We start from the raw sequence: 20,202 nt of genomic DNA on the forward strand, positions 1-20,202 counted from the left end.
ACAAAGGCTACAAATCTCCTCTTCTCACTTTCTTAAAAAAGCATCAACTACCCAAGTCTTTGGTTACAACTGAAAGCCAATTCCTCCTCTGATACAAGCTGATGTACATTTATGCCTCAATCCATGGCCCAGAATCACCATTAGTGCAGCAGTACTCACCTGAACTGGAAATGCATCAGCCGCAGAGGCCTTTTCTGACAGGTACAGGTGACGGTAGAACTCCTGCACCCGAAAGGCCATCTGTTTCCGCAACTGGATCGCATGCACCACAAACTCAGAGGTTGTATCTTCTGATTTTGAAGTCAGGCTTATTTCTGAAATAAAGCAAGTCCCCAGTGAGGTTCACTAAGTTAACTTTTACACTGCTGTGTTGAGCAGGGTGATCCCGTGCTAGCTACAGTGCTCAGCAGTGCCGATAGATCATGCTGTTTTCATGTTTAATGGAGCTTCACACTCCTTGGCAGGCCTGCTGAAAATATTTACACACATCCAGGAGCACCTTACCCCGAAACACTGACAGTCTCAGGGGCACCTCGCAAGTACTGACACATTCCCAGGCGCCCCCCTGCAAATACTGACACATTCCCAGGCGCCCCCCTGCAAATACTGACACATTCCCAGGCGCCCCCCTGCAAATACTGACACACTCCCAGGCGCCCCCCTGTAAATACTGACACACTCCCAGGCGCCCCCCTGTAAATACTGACACACTCCCAGGCGCCCCCCTGTAAATACTGACACATTCCCAGGCGCCCCCCTGCAAATACTGACACACTCCCAGGAGCCCCCTGTAAATACTGACACACTCCCAGGCGCCCCCCTGTAAATACTGACACATTCCCAGGCGCCTCCCTGTAAATACTGACACACTCCCAGGCGCCCCCCTGTAAATACTGACACACTCCCAGGCGCCCCCCTGTAAATACTGACACACTCCCAGGCGCCCCCCTGTAAATACTGACACACTCCCAGGCGCCTCCCTGTAAATACTGACACACTCCCAGGCGCCCCCCTGTAAGTACTGACACACTCCCAGGCGCCCCCCTGTAAATACTGACACACTCCCAGGCGCCCCCCTGTAAATACTGACACATTCCCAGGCGCCTCCCTGTAAATACTGACACACTCCCAGGCGCCCCCCTGTAAATACTGACACACTCCCAGGCGCCCCCCTGTAAATACTGACACATTCCCAGGCGCCCCCCTGCAAATACTGACACACTCCCAGGCGCCCCCCTGCAAATACTGACACACTCCCAGGCATTCCCTGTAAATACTGATACCACTCCCAGGCATTCCCTGTAAATACTGATACCACTCCCAGGCATTCCCTGTAAATACTGACACACTCCCAGGCATCTCCTGTAAATACTGACACCACTCCCAGGAACCCCCTATAAATACTGACACACTCCCAGGCGCCCCCCTGCAAATACTGATACCACTCCCACGAACCCCCTGTAAATACTGACACACTCCCAGGAGCCTCCTGTAAATACTGACACACTCCCAGGAGCCCCCTGTAAATACTGACACACTCCCAGGAGCCTCCTGTAAATACTGACACACTCCCAGGAGCCCCCTGTAAATACCGACACACTCCCAGAAGCCCCCTGTAAATACTGACACACTCCCAGGAGCCCCCTGAAAACACTGACACACTCCCAGGAACCCCCTGTAAATACTGACACACTCCCAGGAACGCCCTGTAAATACTGACACACTCCAAGGAGCCCTCTGTAAATACTGACACACTCCCAGGAGCCTCCTGTAAATACTGACACACTCCCAGGAGCCCCCTGTAAATACTGACACACTCCCAGGGCCCTTTGTAAATACTGACACACTCCCAGGAGCCCCCTGTAAATACTGACACACTCCCAGGAGCCCCCTGTAAATACTGACACACTCCCAGGAGCCCCCTGTAAATACTGACACACTCCCAGGAGCCCTCTGTAAATACTGACACACTCCCAGGAGCCCTCTGTAAATACTGACACACTCCCAGGAGCCCTCTGTAAATACTGACACACTCCCAGGAGCCCTCTGTAAATACTGACACACTCCCAGGAGCCCTCTGTAAATACTGACACCCTCTTAAATACTGACACATCCTCAGGGACCGGCTGTAAATACTGATACACTTCTGCGGACACCCTGCAAATAAACACACAATTAAAGCACGCTTAAGGGCCTCATCCCATTGCTTTAGGAAACTCACCATGCAGGAAACATAACAAAGAAACCTGTACAGGGTTTGCTCGCGATTTTCCAGAGGCTTCGCTCATTCAAAGGCACTTAGTGCCTAATCCAGAGACCAGGTATTGGACAGGTGGGGTGCCCACCAAGAGCCACCCCCGCCCTTGTTGCTGACTTCCCCTCAACCACGACCCCACCCCATCATCACCCACTTGTGGCCTGGGATCCAGCATCTAGGCCTCGGATAGGTGCTATACCAGCAGCAGCCACTGCCTACCCGGGGGCACTGCTGTTCAATATAGCTGCTGGCCTCTGATTGGCCAGCAGTCTCGGCAGGCGGGATTTCCACCCCTGGGGTTCTCCATCCTGAGGAAGACCGTTCCACTCTCCAAATAAAGTGGCAGGGCCAGGGAAAAAAATCATGGGCCCCAGTGCTTCTCCTGTTTCCAGGCCCCTTATTCCTCTCTGTCAATTTAACCCTCCCACTTGCCTGGATCATTATGCATAATGTTCTTTTCCCTTTCAAGATTTACCAATCAATTCACAAAATGTCCTAGTAAAACGACGACGCCCATTGTTGGCATCTGGTTACAAATATCATCTGATATATGTGCAGCATGGGTAATTAATTTTAAGAGCAGCAATGATATAATGCAATGCTAGTTTGCTTGCACCCTATCGTGATCCCACCTTGACTATTAAAAAAAACCAGAGAGTACAAATTTTACTTTAACAGCTTCGTGCAATATTGTTAATTTGACAGGAATGTGTCCCCTCAGTTATTTATAACACTGTGCAGACGATGACACTGATTTCGGTGACTTCCTGAACCCTCATTAACATGTTCTGCACATTGCATCATATGGACACGGTGACAGAAATTCATACTTGGGGGAAAGGTTCAATACTTGCAACCAGACAAACTGCTTAAGATCTTTTCCATTCTGTAGAAGTATGAGAATTCTTCCTGCCTGGGTGCATGATATTATTCAATTTAATTATTTCATACAAGGGGTGTAATTGGATTCTATATTATCAGTAATCCCACAGGGTAGAAAGGTAAAATGATTTCCCAGCAACAAACTGGAATGATTGAACAACATAGGTCTTCACCTTCAGTGAGAAGCATTAGAGTCCTCCAGTGTCTCTGTGCAACACAACTTTTAAGGGGCCAGAGGACAAAAACCGTATGGTTCACAACTGTATCTATGTTTTCTGGATCAGCTCCTGAACTCACCACAGCCTTGGTTCAAACATGGACAAAAGAGCTGAACCCAAGAGGTAAAGTGAGAGTGACTGCCCCGGACAACAAGGCAGCATTTTACCCAGTGTGGTGTCAAGGAGCCCTAGCAAAACTGGGCTCAATGGGAATCAGAGGGAAAGCTCTCCACTGGTCGGAGTCACACCGAGCACAAAGGAAGATGGTTGTGGTTGTTGGAGGTCAGTCATCTCAGTTCCAGGACACCACTGCTGGAGTTCCTCAGTATAGTGTCCTAGGCCCAAGTATTTTCAGATACTTCATCAATGACCTTCCTTCTATCAAAGGGTCAGATGTGAGGATGTTGACTGATGAAAGCACAATGTTCAGTACCATTTGTGACTCCTCAGAGACTGAAGCAGTCCATGGCCACATTCAGCAAGACCTGGACTTGGTTGAGGGGAAGTCAGCAACAAGGGTAGGGGTGGCTCTTGGTGGGCACCCCACCTGTCCAATACCTAGTCTCTGGATTAGGCACTAAGTGCCTTTGAATGAGCGAAGCCTCTGGAAAATCACGAGCAAACTCTGCACAGGTTTGTTTGTTGTGTTTCCCGCATGGTGAGCTTCCTAAAGCAATGGGATGAGGCCCTTGGGCTTGGGCTGACAACTGGCAAGTAACATTTGCGCCACATTAGTGCCAGGCAATGACCATCTCCAATAAGTGAGAATCTAACCATCGCCGGTTGACATTTAATGGCATTAACATCGCTGAATCCCCACTATCAACATCTTAGGGGTTACCAGTGGCCAGAAGCTGAACTGGACTAGCCATGTAAATACTGTGGCTATAAGAGCAGGTCAGAAGCTAGGAACCCTGCGGTGAGTACCTTACCTCCTCACCTTTCAAGATGTCCCAATTCGCTTTACAGCCAATTCTATGCTTTTGAGTTGTAGTCACTGGTATAATGTAAGCAAAGTTATCAAATGGCAGAGCAGGCTCGAGGAGCAGAATGGCCTACTCCTGTTCCTCATCCGTATGTTCGTATGTCATTCAGGGATGGATGAGATGAACTAGGCTAGATGGCCTTTGTCATCCATAACTATCTTGCAAACAGAGGGTGGAATCATAGCTGGAGTTCTGTTTACTTTGTCGCTAATGGAAGTTTACAGTGAGCAGGCTTTGTGGGGTGAGGTTCCCGGGCCGGTGTACATAATGGGCTCATAGTGAATCAGTAACCTGCTTTACGTGGCACATGATTCTCAAGAGTCTTTTCCATTGACTTCAATATTGTCCTTTTGTCTACTTACTTATTATTCCCATTCTATCTTGATGTTTTATGAGTTTCTTGAGGTATTGAAATAACATGATAAAGCTGTGTTGTATAGTAGATATTGAAAGTATATTGTAGTGAGAAGCAGTAATCAGCAATGTCTTCAGACTTGCATTTTTCTTTTTCATTTATGGGGTGTAGGTGTTGCTGGCTGGGCCAGCATTTACTGCCCATCTGTAATTGCCCTTGAGAAGGTGCCTTGATGAGCTGCCTTCTTGAACTGCTGCAGTCCATGTGGTGTAATACACCCACAGTGCTGTTAGGGAGGGAGTTCCATGATTTTGATCCAGCGACAGTGAAGGAACGGTGACATATTTCCAAGTTAGGATGGTAGATGGCTTGGAGGGGAACTTCCTCTACTCTAGAGGAAGTGTATCTGATGATTTAGATGATTTATGCGCGGTGCCGCCCTTGTCCTTCCAGATGGTAGTGGTCGTGGGTTTGGAAGGTGCTGTCTGAGGAGGTTTGTTTAGTTTCTGCAGTGCATCTTTTAGATGGTACACACTGCTGCCACTGTGCGTTGATGCTGGAGGGAGTGAATGTTTGTGGAAGGGGTGCCAATCAAGTGGGCTGCTTTATCCTGGGTCACTTCAAGCTTTCTGAGTGTTGGGGGAGCTGCACTCATTCAGGCAAGTGGAGAGTATTCCATCACACTCCTGATTCGTACCTTGTGGATGGTGGACAGGCTTTGGGGAGTCAGAAGGTGAGTTACTCACTGCAGGATTCCTAGCCTCTGACCTGCTCTTGTAGCCACAGTATTTATATGGGTCACTGAATGGCCTCCTGTGCTGCAAAATTCCATCTTTGAAGGGGCTGTCCAGTTAATCCCACTGCCCTGTTTTATTTTTCCTGTAACCCTGGAAGTTCTTCCCTTTCCAACTATTTATTCAAAAATCTTTTCAAAGTTATTATTGAGCCTGCTCCCGCCATCCTTTCAGACTGTGCATTCCGGGTCAGAACTGGAATGAATGGATTGCTTGTCTAATTACAGTAAGGATTTACCTACATGTAAACATTTTAAAGGCTTGCTGAGATGTACCAAAATAACCATGTTATGTTACCAATCACTATGTATTTAACAACAAACCGTGTACATTCGCATCTTCCAAGGCAGAGCTCACCCGATCAATGTTGCCTCAAATCGAGCATTTTCCACACAGCCTCTGCCCTTTACATGCAACAAAATGAGGCATAAACACAGTCTACTTAACACTGTGGGAGTGCCTTCACCACATGGACTTCAGCAGTTCAAGGTGGTGGCTCATTACCATCTTCTCCGTCTGATTAACAATGGGCAATAAATGTCAGCCTTGTCAGCGACACCTATACCCCAGGGATACATTTAAGAAAGAGCTGCAACAAGACATTCTTAACCCTACTGTTACTCTATCAATTTTTTCAGATTTTTAAAAAATTGCATTCATTATAGATATAAACTCTTAAAATTCCACGAAATGTGACACCTACCAGCCCAGGTAGCCCCTTGGGGCACTTCAATGAAGTGTCTTCTGATCTCTCCAGGCTTGAAGTGCACATTTTTTTGCACAAGTTTGTATTCACAAGCTGCATTTACACTACATCCACAGACACAGAAAATATAATTAGAACAGTTCCATTATCTATTACTGCAACTAAATAACACAATTTCCTTTCTTGGGGAATTTTGATATCTGAGCTCTCTCCCTACTATGACCTTAGTTATAATAATTAATATTAATCATGAAAATTTGATTAAGTAAAATCTAAGCACAGTTTCTACATTCCAGATGGCCATGCCTTCTTCCAAAATATAACATTTTGGAATTCAGTATAAGAGAAATTTGAGACAAGACATGTGTTGAGTGCAGCGTGACTTTGGGCCTATGGTTTCCAAAACTCTCCACCACTGGGGATTTTCTTTGCCTCATGTCTGGTTTTGTTGTAGACTAATTATAGAGATTGATTGCTACGATTAGTCAACAACTGCATTATTATGGCAACTGTTTGACTACCAGGATGAGCTTTGCTCTTTTTTCATCCAACTATTCCTATGTTCCTATTTGGATCTATTGTTCGTCACTTCTGGAACATTTCAACTCTCTGACTCATTGATCTTTAAAGGGGACATTGACAGCAAAGCTTTCTCTCTAGAACCACCAACGCTTTGACAGCTAAACGTATTTCAAAACTGGTCCTTAATGAATGCTAAGTTCAGGGACTCTGCCCTAAGCCAATGTAATTCAGGGCACTTGCCTATAACAGCAACTGAGTGACTGAACTCAGGAGTCATTGCTGGGCCTTTCTACCTCGGGGACTGACCTCTGACTCTCCCCTGGGAGGCTCTTCAGTTTATGGTCAAAAGCTGCAGGTATATTGTTTGGCACACATCTTCAAAACTAGCAGGGAGTTGGGGAGGGGAATGCGAGAACTCTTAAGAGACTACAAGATATAAAAAACTTGGCTACATTATTAAACGAGGACTGTGCATCTGTCGTCACAAAGAAAGCAGATGCTGTGAGTGTTACATGAAAAGAGATGGGGAAGTTATGAACAGGATTGTAATAGAGAGGATGCACTAAAAAGATTAACAAAATTGGATGTTTTGAAGTCATTTGGTATGGGTGGAATGTATCCTTAGTTACTGAAAAAAAAAAGCAAAGGCAGAAATAACAGAGGCACTGGTCACAATCTTTCAATCCTCATTGGATACAGAAGTAATATCAGAGCACTGGTAGGTTGCTAATGTTATACCAGTATTGAAGAAAGGGCAGAGATGACAGGAAACGGCAGGCCAGTTAGCCTAACATGGGGAAGTTCTTGGAAACCATTATCAGGGACAAAATAAGCTTTTATTTGGAAAGGCATGGGTTAATCAAGAAGAGCCAATGTGGAACGTTAAAAACAAACTGTGTCTGACTAACATAATTGAATTCTTTGATGAGGTAACAAACAAGGTTGAGCAAAGTAGTTGCTATTATGGACTTTTGGGGAGCATTTGACAAAATGCTACAAAGGAGGCTTGTTATATTGATAGAGGCCTACGAAATTAAAAGGAAACGGGTAGTATTGATCTGGAATTGGCTCAGTGGCAGGAAACAAAGGGTGGTGGTGGATGAATGCTTTTCAGATTGGGAATTGGTTTGCAGTGGTGCACCTCAAGTTTTGGGCCCACTACTTTTTTTAATTTTCATAAATGACCTAGACTCAGGTGTAGGAGCAGCATTATAAAGTTTGCAAATGTTATGAAATTTGGCAAAGTAGTAGATAATGATGAGGATAGTTATAGACACCGGGAGGGGTGGTGGCATAAGTGGTAATGGGTAATGTGGAGTGGTAATGTTTCTGGATTAGTAACCCGAGGCCCAAGCTAATGCTCTAAGAACATCAGAGCAGCAGCTGGTGGAATTTAAATTCAGTTAATAAATCTGGAATATAAAGCCAGTCTCATTCATGGTGACCATGAAACTATCATCAATTGTTGTAAAAACCCGTCTGGTTCACTAATGTCTTTTGGGGGAGGAAATCTGCCTTCCTTACCTGGTGTCATGAAGCTATTAATGTATATATTATTGGAAAATATTTTTCTTTTAAAATAGAGGTTTAGTCTGTGGGTGTGTTTTAATTGGATTAAAGCCAGCTAGTCTGGGTGCTTTGGTGTGTACTAATTTTGATACGTAAGAGAGATAGAGTGTATTTGCATTTTTTGAATACAGCATTCAAGAAGTGGGGTGAAAACTACCACCTAGCTAGCAGAGACCAAGCAATATGTTTATATTACTAATAAAATTAGTATATGAAAGGGGTTTTATTGTTAGAAGAGGCTGGTGATACAATGAGAATTTACATTTAATGAGCGGTGCTAGGTATAACTTCAGCAGTTTTTGGGTGTGCAGAGCAGAGGCAATGAGAGATCAAAAGGCAGCTGTAAGCCTCCAACTGTCTCCACAGGAACCAAAGTGAAAAGAACCTCATTTTGAATTAGTAAAATGAAAATGCTTTGCCTGGTGTTTGGTTAAGTCTATGGGTTGCTGTTGCCTTAATGGAGATTAGTTTGGGAATTTCTTAAAAGTTATGACAGTAGTAATTTGTAGCCATATGTATCTATATTTTAACCTGTGTAAATTAATAAAATGTTTCATTTAGTTTAATATAAAACCTCGAGAACTGGTGGTCTGATTCCTGAATTTAGAGTCGCATCTCAAACACAACACTTAAAATTACAAGTTATGACAGTTGTTTAAAGTTTACTTCTGGGATTTTTAAATAACTCAGCTTTACCAACTGCATCGGTCTTAACACTTGGTCTGGCCTACATGTGACTCCAGACCCACAGCAATGTGGTTGACTCTTAGCTGCCCTGTGAAATGTTCTAACAAGCCACTCAGGGCATTTAGGGATGGGCATCAAATGCTGACCTTGCTAGTGATGCCCACATCCCATGAAGGAATAAATAAAAGGATGACCTAGGCAGGATGGGAAAATGGATAGAGGCGTGGTAGATGGGGTTCACTACGGAGGAGAGTGAAGTGATGCACTTTGGAAGAGCCAACACAGAAAGACAGTATATCAAAAAAGACATGATTTAGAAAAGTGTAGATGAGATTTGGTGTTTAGAGACATAAATTCTTAAAGGTGGCAGGACAAGTTGATATGGTTAAAAAAGGACACCGGTTACTTGGGTTTATAAGTAGAGACACAGAATATTAAAGCAAAGAGATTGTGGTAGAACTTTATAAATCACAGGTTAGGCCTCAGCTGGGTTTTTGTGAACCGCACTTCAGGAAAGCTGTAATGCTCTTAGAAAAGGTACAGAGGAGGTTGACCAGGATGTTACCAGGGATGAAGGCTTGAGTAATGAGGAAAAGTTGGAAAAGTTAGGTTGGAACTAAGAAGGTTAAGAGGTGATCTAATAGATGCTTTCAAAATGGTGACAGATTTTGATCAAGTGGATAGAGAAAGGCTGTTCCCTCTGGCGGGTGGATCAATAACCAAGTCATAGAATCAAAATCATTGCCAAAAGATCTGAAGGCAAGATGTAGAGATATTTTCTCACACAGCGAGTTATCTGTATCTGAAGGCTCCACTAAAAATTGGTGAAAACTGATTCAATAATTAACTTTAAAAGGGAGTTGAACAGGTGCTTCTGGATGAGGAATTTACACGATTACAGACAAAAAGTGGGGAGTGGTAGAATTAAGTACAACTGCTTTTTCAAAGAACCAATCACAGGCATGATGGGCCGAATGGTCCCCTTCTGTAGGTTTCTATGATCTTCTCTGGGAGATGGGGAGCAGAATGGGTACATTCTAAAGGACAATTTGATTCGGGTTGCTTGGCTATTAAGCAGCATGAACTGCCTCTTATAATCAGCGTAATGAGGGGGCATCTACAAAGAGAAAGCTCATTCTCACAAACCTTGAAGGAATAATGACTGTGACTGGAATTCGGAACAATGGACCAGCATCAGGAGTTGTTGTATCATAACCGAGGACCTGGAGCAAGGAGGAGAAAAAAATTATACTTAACACGTTAAAAGAAAACACAGCTCTCACGTCAAACATCACCGGCCAATTTATTCTGTGCCAGAGCAGCATGATTTCCTCCCCAAGCCAAAGCATATATTGGGCCACATTCAACCCACCACATTACAAGGGGATTCCCTTGGCTAATACTTTAAGTAGCAGCCTTGGCTCAGTCTGTAGCGCTCTCTTGCTTCAGATTCTGAAGATCTTTCGTATGAGATGACGTGATGGAATCACGTTTTAAAGTTTTAAAGCTTGTATTTTTGAGACAGACCCGATTTGAAAATGGAAAGCGAGAAAGGAAAATGACCCTCTCCCGGTTTCTAAGGAAATTAAGACTGAATCTGAGCTTGGAAACCAAAACTTCTGGCGTGACAGAAACTGACTGAAACCACATAAAAGGACACAGAGCCATCAGGGCTCAGCAGATGATGATCCCAGTGGTGCAGTACAGGCAGGTTGAAGGCGACAGAGGTTGGATCCAGATGCTGAGAATAAGCCAAAATACAGTTGCCGCAGCTGTTTCTGGTACTTGAAGATAACAGTGGTGGATCTACCCCATCCAGGCCATCGTAAGCAGAGGTGAGGGGGTCCTACAGGCATGTACCATTTTTGGTGAAGACCGTGCCAGTGGAACTCAGGTTGGTTGCACGCTGCTGTCAGCTACGGAACAGGCTAAATCCTAGAAGAGGAGGAGCTGAAATTCTTTGCGAGGAAGGCAGAGTTTTGAAGGGCTTTGTGACTGAGACTGATGACATATATGCTGAGTGAACTGCTGAGCTAATTCGTAAGAGCTGACTTAGCTGTATCTCCCATTTAAATGTGCAACTTACAGTTAATAATCAACTGTAATTTGCCTATTGATTCATGTTTAGCTTATGTTAATTTGGGGTTTTAGAGTATAGGTGGTTACTCAAGTTAATATTTAGTGTTTGCTTTGTTTGACTCTGGTATGGTAAAAATTATTTTATTTTAAACTGTAGAACCTAGTGGCTTCATTCCTTCAGCAAATAACTGGGATTTTGGATTTCTTCTTTCTTGACTGAGATCGGAACAATGGATTCCTTCACTATTTCTCATCCCGATTCTTGATTTCTTGCACAGATTGAATCAATAAACATCTACATTCCAACCCATAATCAAAGATCATCAAACGTAAAGCAACAATCTCAAGTGCAATTATAACCAGTGTCAGGGGGTGGTGACGCTCTGGAATGCGCTGCCTGGGAGGGTGGTGGAGGCGGGTTGCCTCACATCCTTTAAAAAGTACCTGGAAGAGCACTTGGCACATCATAACATTCAAGGCTATGGGCCAAGTGCTGGTAAATGGGATTTAGGTAGGTAGGTCAGGTGTTTCTCACGTTTCGGTACAAACTCGATGGGCCAAAAGGCCTCCTCTGCACTGTGATTCTGTCAGCCAAGACTCAGTAGTTAATACTCTGGTTTCTGAGCCAGAAGGTCGTATATTCAAGTTCCATTACACAGACTTGAGTACTGCACATTCCAGGTAGAATTTATTGCCCTCCCCCCCACAGGAGCGGGTTTGGAGGCAGGATAGGGCTGTATAATTGGGCTTGAAGACGAGAGGTGGAGGGGGAGGGCCTGTCATCTTCCTGACTCCCCAAGTCAGGGATGGGGCGGCTGAATTGACTTTCTACCTGCGGGCTCGGGGAGGGTGATCTCCTGATCGGTCACCCTGTACTTCAAGGGGGGCCCGGCTGGCACCCATCCTGTCCCCCAGCGAGTCCAGCCCCTCACCTGTCATCTCGGACCTCTGTCACTGGCTGCTGCTCCAGGCTTCCTGCAGTCCCAGTAGCGACCACCACTCCTGGTGGTCTTAGCAGGACTGAAGATCTGTCAACTGATTGGCTGGCAGCTCTTGGATCTGTCAACTGATTGGCCGGCAGCTCTTGGATTTGTCAACTGACTGGCCAGTAGCTCTTGGATCTGTCAACTGATTGGCCGGCAGTTCTTGGAGGAGGGCTCCTCGCCTTTAAAGGCCCGGGAACCCGAACGGCAGGCAGTTAATGGCCTGAATGACACTTAATGCTATTGGGGATCCCGAAAATAGCTGTGGTGGGGCTGCCACTGGCTTTCCGAGGGGCAACTGCTGTGACCATTAAATTCAGCACTCCCAGTACAGTAGTGAGGGAGTGCGGCACTGGCAGAGGTGCTGCCTTTCAGAGGAAATGTTAAACCAGGCCTCGCCTGCCCACACTATTATGAAGAAGAGCAGGGGAGTTTTTGCCTGTGCCCTGGTCGATATTTATCACTTGACCAACATGTCCAAAGCAGATGATTGGACAACTATTACCACACATTAACCCAGAGTAAACACCAGCTTAAAAGTAACATTAAACATTGCGCCATTGAGCATAAAGGTGTCAACCGGGACACACAGGAAAATGCATCCAACTAACCTCAGTGAAGTGTGGCCCTTCCTTGAGTCCTCGTGCATCCACCCTGGCAGTCACTTGGCGGGATTGGTTCATCAGCTCCAGGTGGGAGGGGATCTGCACCCATGATGCATTGCAGGTCAAAGCTAAGTGTATTTGGAGAGCTATTTTCTCACTATTTTCTGCGTATTTGAAATAAAACAATGAGGAGAATTGAACACCAAACATTGCCAATAAGCTACTTCAAGCCTGTACTTGAGCACAAAACATCTAGGCTGACACTCCACTGTAGCACTGAGGGACTGCGGTAGGGTTGGAGGTGCTGTTTTTTGGATGACATTTTAAACCAAGGCCAGCTTGGCCCCTTGGATGGGTGTAAAAGATTCCATAGCACTATTTCAAAGATGATCAGCAGAGTTTTCTGCAGTGTACTGGCCAATATTTAACCCTCAATCAGCATGACAAAAACAGATTAGCTGGTCATTATCATATTGCTGTTTGTGGGAGCTTGCTGTGCACAAATTGGCAGCCGCTTTTCCCATATTGCAACAGTCACTACACTTCATAAGTACTTTATTGGGTGCAAAGCACAAAGCACGCTGTGATGTCCTGTGGTGATGAAAGGTGTTGTACAAATGCAATCTTTTCTTCTTTCCTTAAGTGAAATGATTAGTTGACTTGAACACAGTTGCCTATTCAAAAAAACCAATAATCTCAACAATGTTCTGTTCAATGCTCTAAATTCAATAACTCCTCTCACAGGTAGAAACTGCAGCTATTGTCATTACCCAAGGTCGTGCTTCTTTCAGGTACTCTTCTCTACTTCATTTGGATGTGTATCGCCTGCAGCTATGTAAAAATGTAATGAGACTGATCCCTCTGGCTGTATTGTCTCAGCTCTGGGGCTGGATAGGAACCATCCTCTCTTAGTGTACTCTGCTTGCTCAGGACATGGAAGTGCCCGTTTTGGCAGTCCTGGAACATTAAAACAGTCAGAAGGCCCCTGGCACAGAGCCAGCCTCAAGCCTAGAACTGACAAGAAGTGGGGAGGGGTAGAATTTCAAGTGCAGCTTTAGCCCCAGGGGTTAGGGTGAAGGAAAACATATCACGGGGCAGAGGTGTCAGGGCATGAGGTTAGGGTGGACGAGAACGTGCTTCAGAGGGCTTTTGAATACAGGAGTGAAGAGGACAACGACTGCACGCCTCCTTGTCTGGTCATCTATCTTCTCGGATTGTGTTTCGGTGCCGGGTGTTTTCCTATGTTAAAGGTGTTATATAAATGCAACTTATTGTCGTTGTTATGTCGACATTATTTCATGTCATTCAAAAAAATGTCTCTTCCTATTTAATCCACTGCATTGTCTTAGCCATTGTCAAATTGCTACCAGTCTGCTCAAACTCCCCAAACTGTGCATTGGAAAATCTCAGGTGCCTCTTGCACTGAAGTTTGATTTTTCCATACCTGCATTTTCAGGAAATATTGGCTCCACAGAAACAGAGAAGTCGATTGGCACCGAGAGATATGCTGGGTCCCTGAGGTAGATTCCACGCAGGTGACTTATTTTGATGTTGAAGCCCAACTGATTACAATATATTGAAGCGTTTTGGCTGAGGTAGTCATAGGCCTTTTCAATCTGTCCGGGAAAAATTAAACACGATGTTACTATGGAAACCCACCAGGTGGGGGATCAGCTGCGTTGAGTAACCCTTCCCACCATCGCTGGTCGATCAGCGCTGTGCCTGACCCGAGATTGTTCTGCTGTACTGACCTGAGATTGATCAACTGTGCTCCGGGTAATTCTAAGTGGCACGGACATTCCTTCACTTTTTAATGAGCACTACATCATCATCATCATCATCAAACACTGCCCTGGCTCAACAGCACTGACCAGACAGAGACAAAGATAGTCTTCAGCTAGGGTATTGTGTACAATTCGGAGTTCCACACTTTAGGTAGGATGTCCAGGCCTTAAAGAGGACACTCAGGAGATTTACTGGGATGATATCAGTGATGAGGGACTTGTATTATTTGGAGATTTGTGCTGAGAAGGTTAAAGGTAGATTTAATTCAAAAGTATGAGGGGCTTGATAGAACAAATCAGGAAGAAATGGTTTCTACTCACAGGAGCGTTCATAACCAAAGGACACAGAATTAAGGTAATTGGCAAAAGAACCAGAGATGAGAATTTTTTTAAGCAGCAAGTTGTAGTGATTTGGCTGAGAGAGCAGTGGAGGCAGATTTAGTAGAAATTTTCAAAATGGAATTGATAAATACTTAAAAGGGAAGAATTTTCAGGGCTTTGGGGAAACAGCAGGAGAATGGGACTAATTGGATAGTTCTTTCTAAGAGCCAGGATTGACACAATGGGCCGAATGGCCTCTAGATGTGTTGCATGATTCTGATTCTAGTTACAGAATGTTGAAATTGGAGACAGAGCAACAATTGGATTAGGAGGAGAAGAAAAAAGGGAAAGGCTGAAGGCTAGGTGAGAGTTTCATTCAATTTGCTGCCACAGGCCAAATATCAGAACAAAAATGGGGGGATTACGGTGTTGGTCTCTCAGCATCTTTACCCTTTTCCATTCAAATCACATTGCTCTTGTTCTGTGAAACATGGCACAGGAGTCCATTCAATCCCTCAGGTCTGTTCCACCATTCTAGCAAATCATGGCTGATCTATGTCTCAACTCTATGTATCTGCCTTCGCTCCATGTCCCTTGAACTCTTACCCAACAAAAACTGATGACATTGATGAAAACGTCACATAAAACCATGTTCTCAAAGAACATGGGGGGGCAAAAATCCATGTCCCTTGAGAAGAAATGAGAAAGAATCAGGCATGATAAGGAAAATGTGAGATAAGGGGTGCGCTATCCACAGTTCATTAAACAATGCACTGACTGAACAAAGTCCTATAAATGGACCTGTATCTAGACAAGGCATTGTCAGTGCGATATTATTTGCATGGTTTGCACGAGAGCAAACAACAATTGTCCACAGACACAATGGTGGTCTAAACAAGTGAACAGAAATACCAGGAAAAACTCAGCAGGTCTGGCAGCATCGGCGGAGAAGAGCAAAGTGAACAGAGTGCTCTGATTACAAGTAAAAGTCAACATTTTGCATTTATATGGTACATTCTACACAGTAAAACATCCCAAGCAACTTCAACAACAGCTTATATTTGGATAGTGCCTTTAACGTAATAAGACATGCCAAGGCACTTCATATCAGCATTTTAAAACAACATATCACACTGAGCTACCGAAGGAGATATTAGGTCAGAGGACCCAAAGCTTGGTCAAAAAAGGTAGGTTTTAAGGAGTAAAATAAAAGCAAAAAACTGCGGATGCTGGAAACCCAAAACAAAAACAAAAATATCTGGAAAAACTCAGCAGGTCTGACAGCATCTGCGGAGAGGAACACAGTTAACGTTTCGAGTCCGTATGACTCTTCAACAGAACTAAGGAAAAATAGAAAAGAGGTGAAATATAAGCTGGTTTAAGGGTGGGGGAGGGGGTGGGACAGGTAGAGCTGGATAGAGGGCCAGTGATAGGTGGAGATAACTAAAAGATGTCATAGACAAGAGGACAAAGAGATTTTTCTTTTCCCACCTATTTCCATTATTTTTAAATGTATTTCCATCCATTGTTTTATCTTTGCCTTTTAACCTATTTCAATCCCTTCCCCCCCACCCCCACTAGGGCTACCTGTACCTTTATTATCACATTCCTTAGATAATATCACCAGCTTCAACACCTCTTTGTCCTTTTGTCTATGACATCTTTTGGTTATCTCCACCTATCACTGGCCCTCTATCCAGCTCTACCTGTCCCACCCCCCCTTAAACCAGCTTATATTTCACCTCTTTTCTATTTTTCCTTAGTTCTGTTGAAGAGTCATACGGACTCGAAACGTTAACTGTGTTCCTCTCCGCAGATGCTCTCAGACCTGCTGAGTTTTTCCAGGTATTTTTGTTTTTGTTTTAGGTTTTAAGGAGTGTCTTATAGGAGAGAGATGTGGAGAGGCAGAGAGATTTAGGGAGGGAATTCCCAAGCCTAGGGCCCAGGTAACTGAAGGCACGGCCAGCAATAATGGAGCAATTTAAATTGAGGATGTTCAGGAGGCCAGAATTAGAGCATCTCAGGGGTTTGTGGGACTGGAGATTAGAGATAGGGAGAAGGAAGGGCATGGAGGAATTTGAAAGCAAGGATGAAAATTTTTAAATCGAAACCTTGCTTGACTGGGTACCAATGTAGGAGAGCAAGCACAGAAGTGATTGCGAAATGGGACCTGGTGTGAGTTAGGGCATCGGCAGTAGAAATTCGGATGACCTCAAATTTACAGAAGGTGGGATGTGGGAAACTAGCCAAGAATGCATTGAAATAGTCAAGTCCAGGAGTAACAAAAGCACGAATGAGGGGGGGGGTTGTGTGTTTAATGGAGCAGGCGGACAGGAAGGAAGGGGTTCTATCTTAGGGGAGGGCTGCCCCTGATCCGCAAAGGGTCCCCCCCCCCTCAAAGGTAGTATCCCATCCCTCACCTTCCTGCCCTTTGAAAAGGGTTTTAAAAAAGGACTTGCCCACTCCCGCCTGACTGCTCGCCCCAAGCGTTTCATGGCGAGGGCAACATATTATCGGGGTCAACTGGCTTGTTAACAAGCCCAATTCACCCTTGATTATTTATGTAAATGGGGTGGGTGAGCTGCTGAGTTTGGTGCCCGCCCACACCCCCCCCTTATTTTGGGGTGAGCTCAAGGGCGGACAGGAAAGTGGTAGGATGGGCACCAGTCCTACTTTACATGCCCTCCTGCCGAAAACATGCCCAGTGGGGACAGGTAAAATGAAGCTCTTGGTGCGAATTAGGATATAGGCAGCAGAGGTTTTGAATGAGCTGATGTTTACAGAGGGTGGGAGCTGAGAGCCAGAACTGACAGACACTCACAGTAACTGGAGGCAGCACAGACTAAAGTGAAGAACTGATCACCACCTTGTGTGTGTTTTTTTTAAAGTCCTGGATTAATTCCTGACCAGGAAGTGGTGGTTGCTATGGCAACCTAAGTGACCCAATAAAGGAGGCACCCAAAAGGATGATAACTTGGCATTTTTACCTGAATGATCCCGTGGCCTTGTGCAAATACTTCAACGTCCTCCACTTTCAACGCCGTGTTCTCCAGGGCACGTCGCACTGAGTATGAGGTGTAATAAATGCCATTCGCTTTCAACCCTAAAGTATTTATGGAAACAACAGCAATGTTGGCACCAAAAGTGTTCACATCAAATGCAACACGGGCACAAATCATTTCGCATAAAAGGCAAATATTAGATGGTCACCAATAAATCCAATAAGGAATTCAGAAGAATTTTTTTTTAAACTCGGAGTGGCGAGAATGTGGAACTCGCTACCACACGGACTAGTTGAGCCGAACAGCATACAATGCATTTAAGGGGAGGCTAGGTAGACAAAAGGGAAAAAAGAAATAGTAGGGTATTCTGATAGGGGCAATTGAAGTAGGGGCAAGAGGAGGTGTCTGTAGTGCATAAGCACTGGCACAGACCTGTTGGGATTAATGACCTGTTTCTGCGCTGTCAGTTCTATGTAATTCTATGTGGAAGGAACAAACCTAGGACCAATAATGAGTAAGGTTATCCATGCCTGCCTCAAAGCCATTAATATTGCAGTGCCAGTGAGATAAACCCTTACATGCTCAGGCTTTAAGTGTTATAAACGTTGTCAGCTGATTCCACAATCAGATGTTCTCATCAAGGTGTGATGTACATGCAGCAAAGCATAGGCTTTGTCTGTTAACTTGGGGCAGGATTTTACCCCCATTGGGGGGTGTTGTGCGGGAGCTGGCGGGTTCCCAATCGGCGCCCCCAGTTGGGGGAGCGCCGCCATTTTACGTGGGTGGGCCAATTAAGGTCCACCCAGCGTGACATCCACCCAGAAGTGCTGTGCCCTCCCTGTGCGGGCGGGGGAGGGATTCCCTGAGCCGGGAGGTGCACTCTTTCGCGCAAAGTGCCGCCTCAGGGAGATTGGCTCAAGATTCAAAATTTCATCAAAGGCAGAAAATAATATTCCTGATGTCCCCTCATGTGACACTGTCACATGAGCTGGGACATGTCAACTTCTTTTATTTAAACATTTTATACAAATTTTAAAACTCTCATGAAACTTCCTCCCGCCCGTGGATGAGGTTTCATGCTTTTCCTGAAGGCAACCTGGGCTCTTCACCTGCCCCCCAACCTTAAGGTTGGACGGGCAGCTCAGTTGATTGTTTTAATTGCTTGTTAACTGGCCTTAATAGGCCTTTGACAGTTTGGCGGGTGCACAGCTGATTCAGCTGCGTGCCCGCCGAACTGAAAATCTAAATGACACGCAGTGACGTTAGGACGCACGCCCAACGTCATTTTACACCTCGGCGAGTGGGCCCCGCCCCCACTCACCAACCAGAAAATGCAGCCCTTGATCTTCGTTGGGATTACCAATTGGAATGAAGCTCTTCAACTCGCCAAAGCTACATGGGAACTGCAGGGAGTTAGAGACTGAGGGTGCGTGCATTTATATATAGAATTATAAAGAAGTTTACAAAACAGGAACAGATCATTTGGCCCAACTGGTCTAAGCCAGTGTTTAGGCTCCGCTCAAGCCGCCTCCTACCTGATTTAATCTCACCCTATCATTGCATCCTTCTATCTCTTTCTCCTTCATGTGTTTATCCAGCTTCCCCTTAAATGTATCTGTACAATTCACCTCAACCACTCCTTGTGGTAGTAAGTTCCACACTCTCACCACTCTTAGGTAAAGAAGTTTCTCCTGAATTCCCTATTAGATTTATTAGTGACCATTTTATATTTTTAGCCCCTCATTTCAGATTCCCCCATAAGGCCATGTCTATCCTACTGAATCCCTTCAAAATCAGGTCATTCCCTCAGTCTTCTCTTTTCCAGAAAAAAAGATCCCCAGCCCGTTCAGTCTTTTGTGATGGTTGTACTGAGTCAAAATAGTGGGGTAATCCTGTTGCTTTATAAATCACTGGTGCAACAACATTAGAAACATTAAACACATGTGTTTAGCTCTGGTTGGCACAGTGTAAAAAGGATGTTATAGCTATTCAGAGGATACAGATGAAAGCAAACAGAACAGTTTAGTGTCTTTAACATAATACAAGGAGCAGCGAAGGTCTGGTCTGGTACCTGAGGTGGATGATTGATTTAAACATTATTACGTGTGCAGTGCTGGCTTGAAGGCCAATTAAAGCAACACTTACATTTTTGATACAGAAGGGGTAGAAGGAACAATGATATCACAAACCTCTTGCAGATTTCCCTCCACTTTTACTATCGACCTCTTAAGAGTTTTCAGAGCTGCATCTTAGCGTACCTGAGATCAACAGAGCGATGCCTCCACAAGCATTAGGAGATGACATTGAAGTTCCATTCATCAGTTCTGTACCACGTAGTGTCCAGTTGGGAACAGATGCTATGGCTCCCCCTGGAGCGGTGATGCAAACTCCCAGCGCTCCATCGACACTAATTTATCAAAAGCAACTTGTTAACTCAACACTGGCCTTGGAG

General features: G+C 44.9%; 1 protein-coding gene across 1 annotated transcript in view; it reads right to left on the reverse strand.

The window, feature by feature from the left end:
- The window catches only part of LOC144684015 (tripeptidyl-peptidase 2-like), a 111,020-nt gene that overhangs the window by 38,287 nt on the left and 52,531 nt on the right, over window positions 1–20,202 (reverse strand). Inside the window, 7 exon segments of the mRNA XM_078547706.1 lie at window positions 160–314; window positions 6,196–6,302; window positions 10,123–10,199; window positions 12,650–12,807; window positions 14,088–14,259; window positions 17,736–17,851; window positions 20,009–20,157. Coding sequence (XP_078403832.1) covers window positions 160–314; window positions 6,196–6,302; window positions 10,123–10,199; window positions 12,650–12,807; window positions 14,088–14,259; window positions 17,736–17,851; window positions 20,009–20,157 — 934 coding nt within the window.

This window comes from Cetorhinus maximus, chromosome 8 (assembly GCF_964194155.1).
Source record: "Cetorhinus maximus chromosome 8, sCetMax3.hap1.1, whole genome shotgun sequence".
NCBI lineage: Eukaryota > Metazoa > Chordata > Chondrichthyes > Lamniformes > Cetorhinidae > Cetorhinus > Cetorhinus maximus.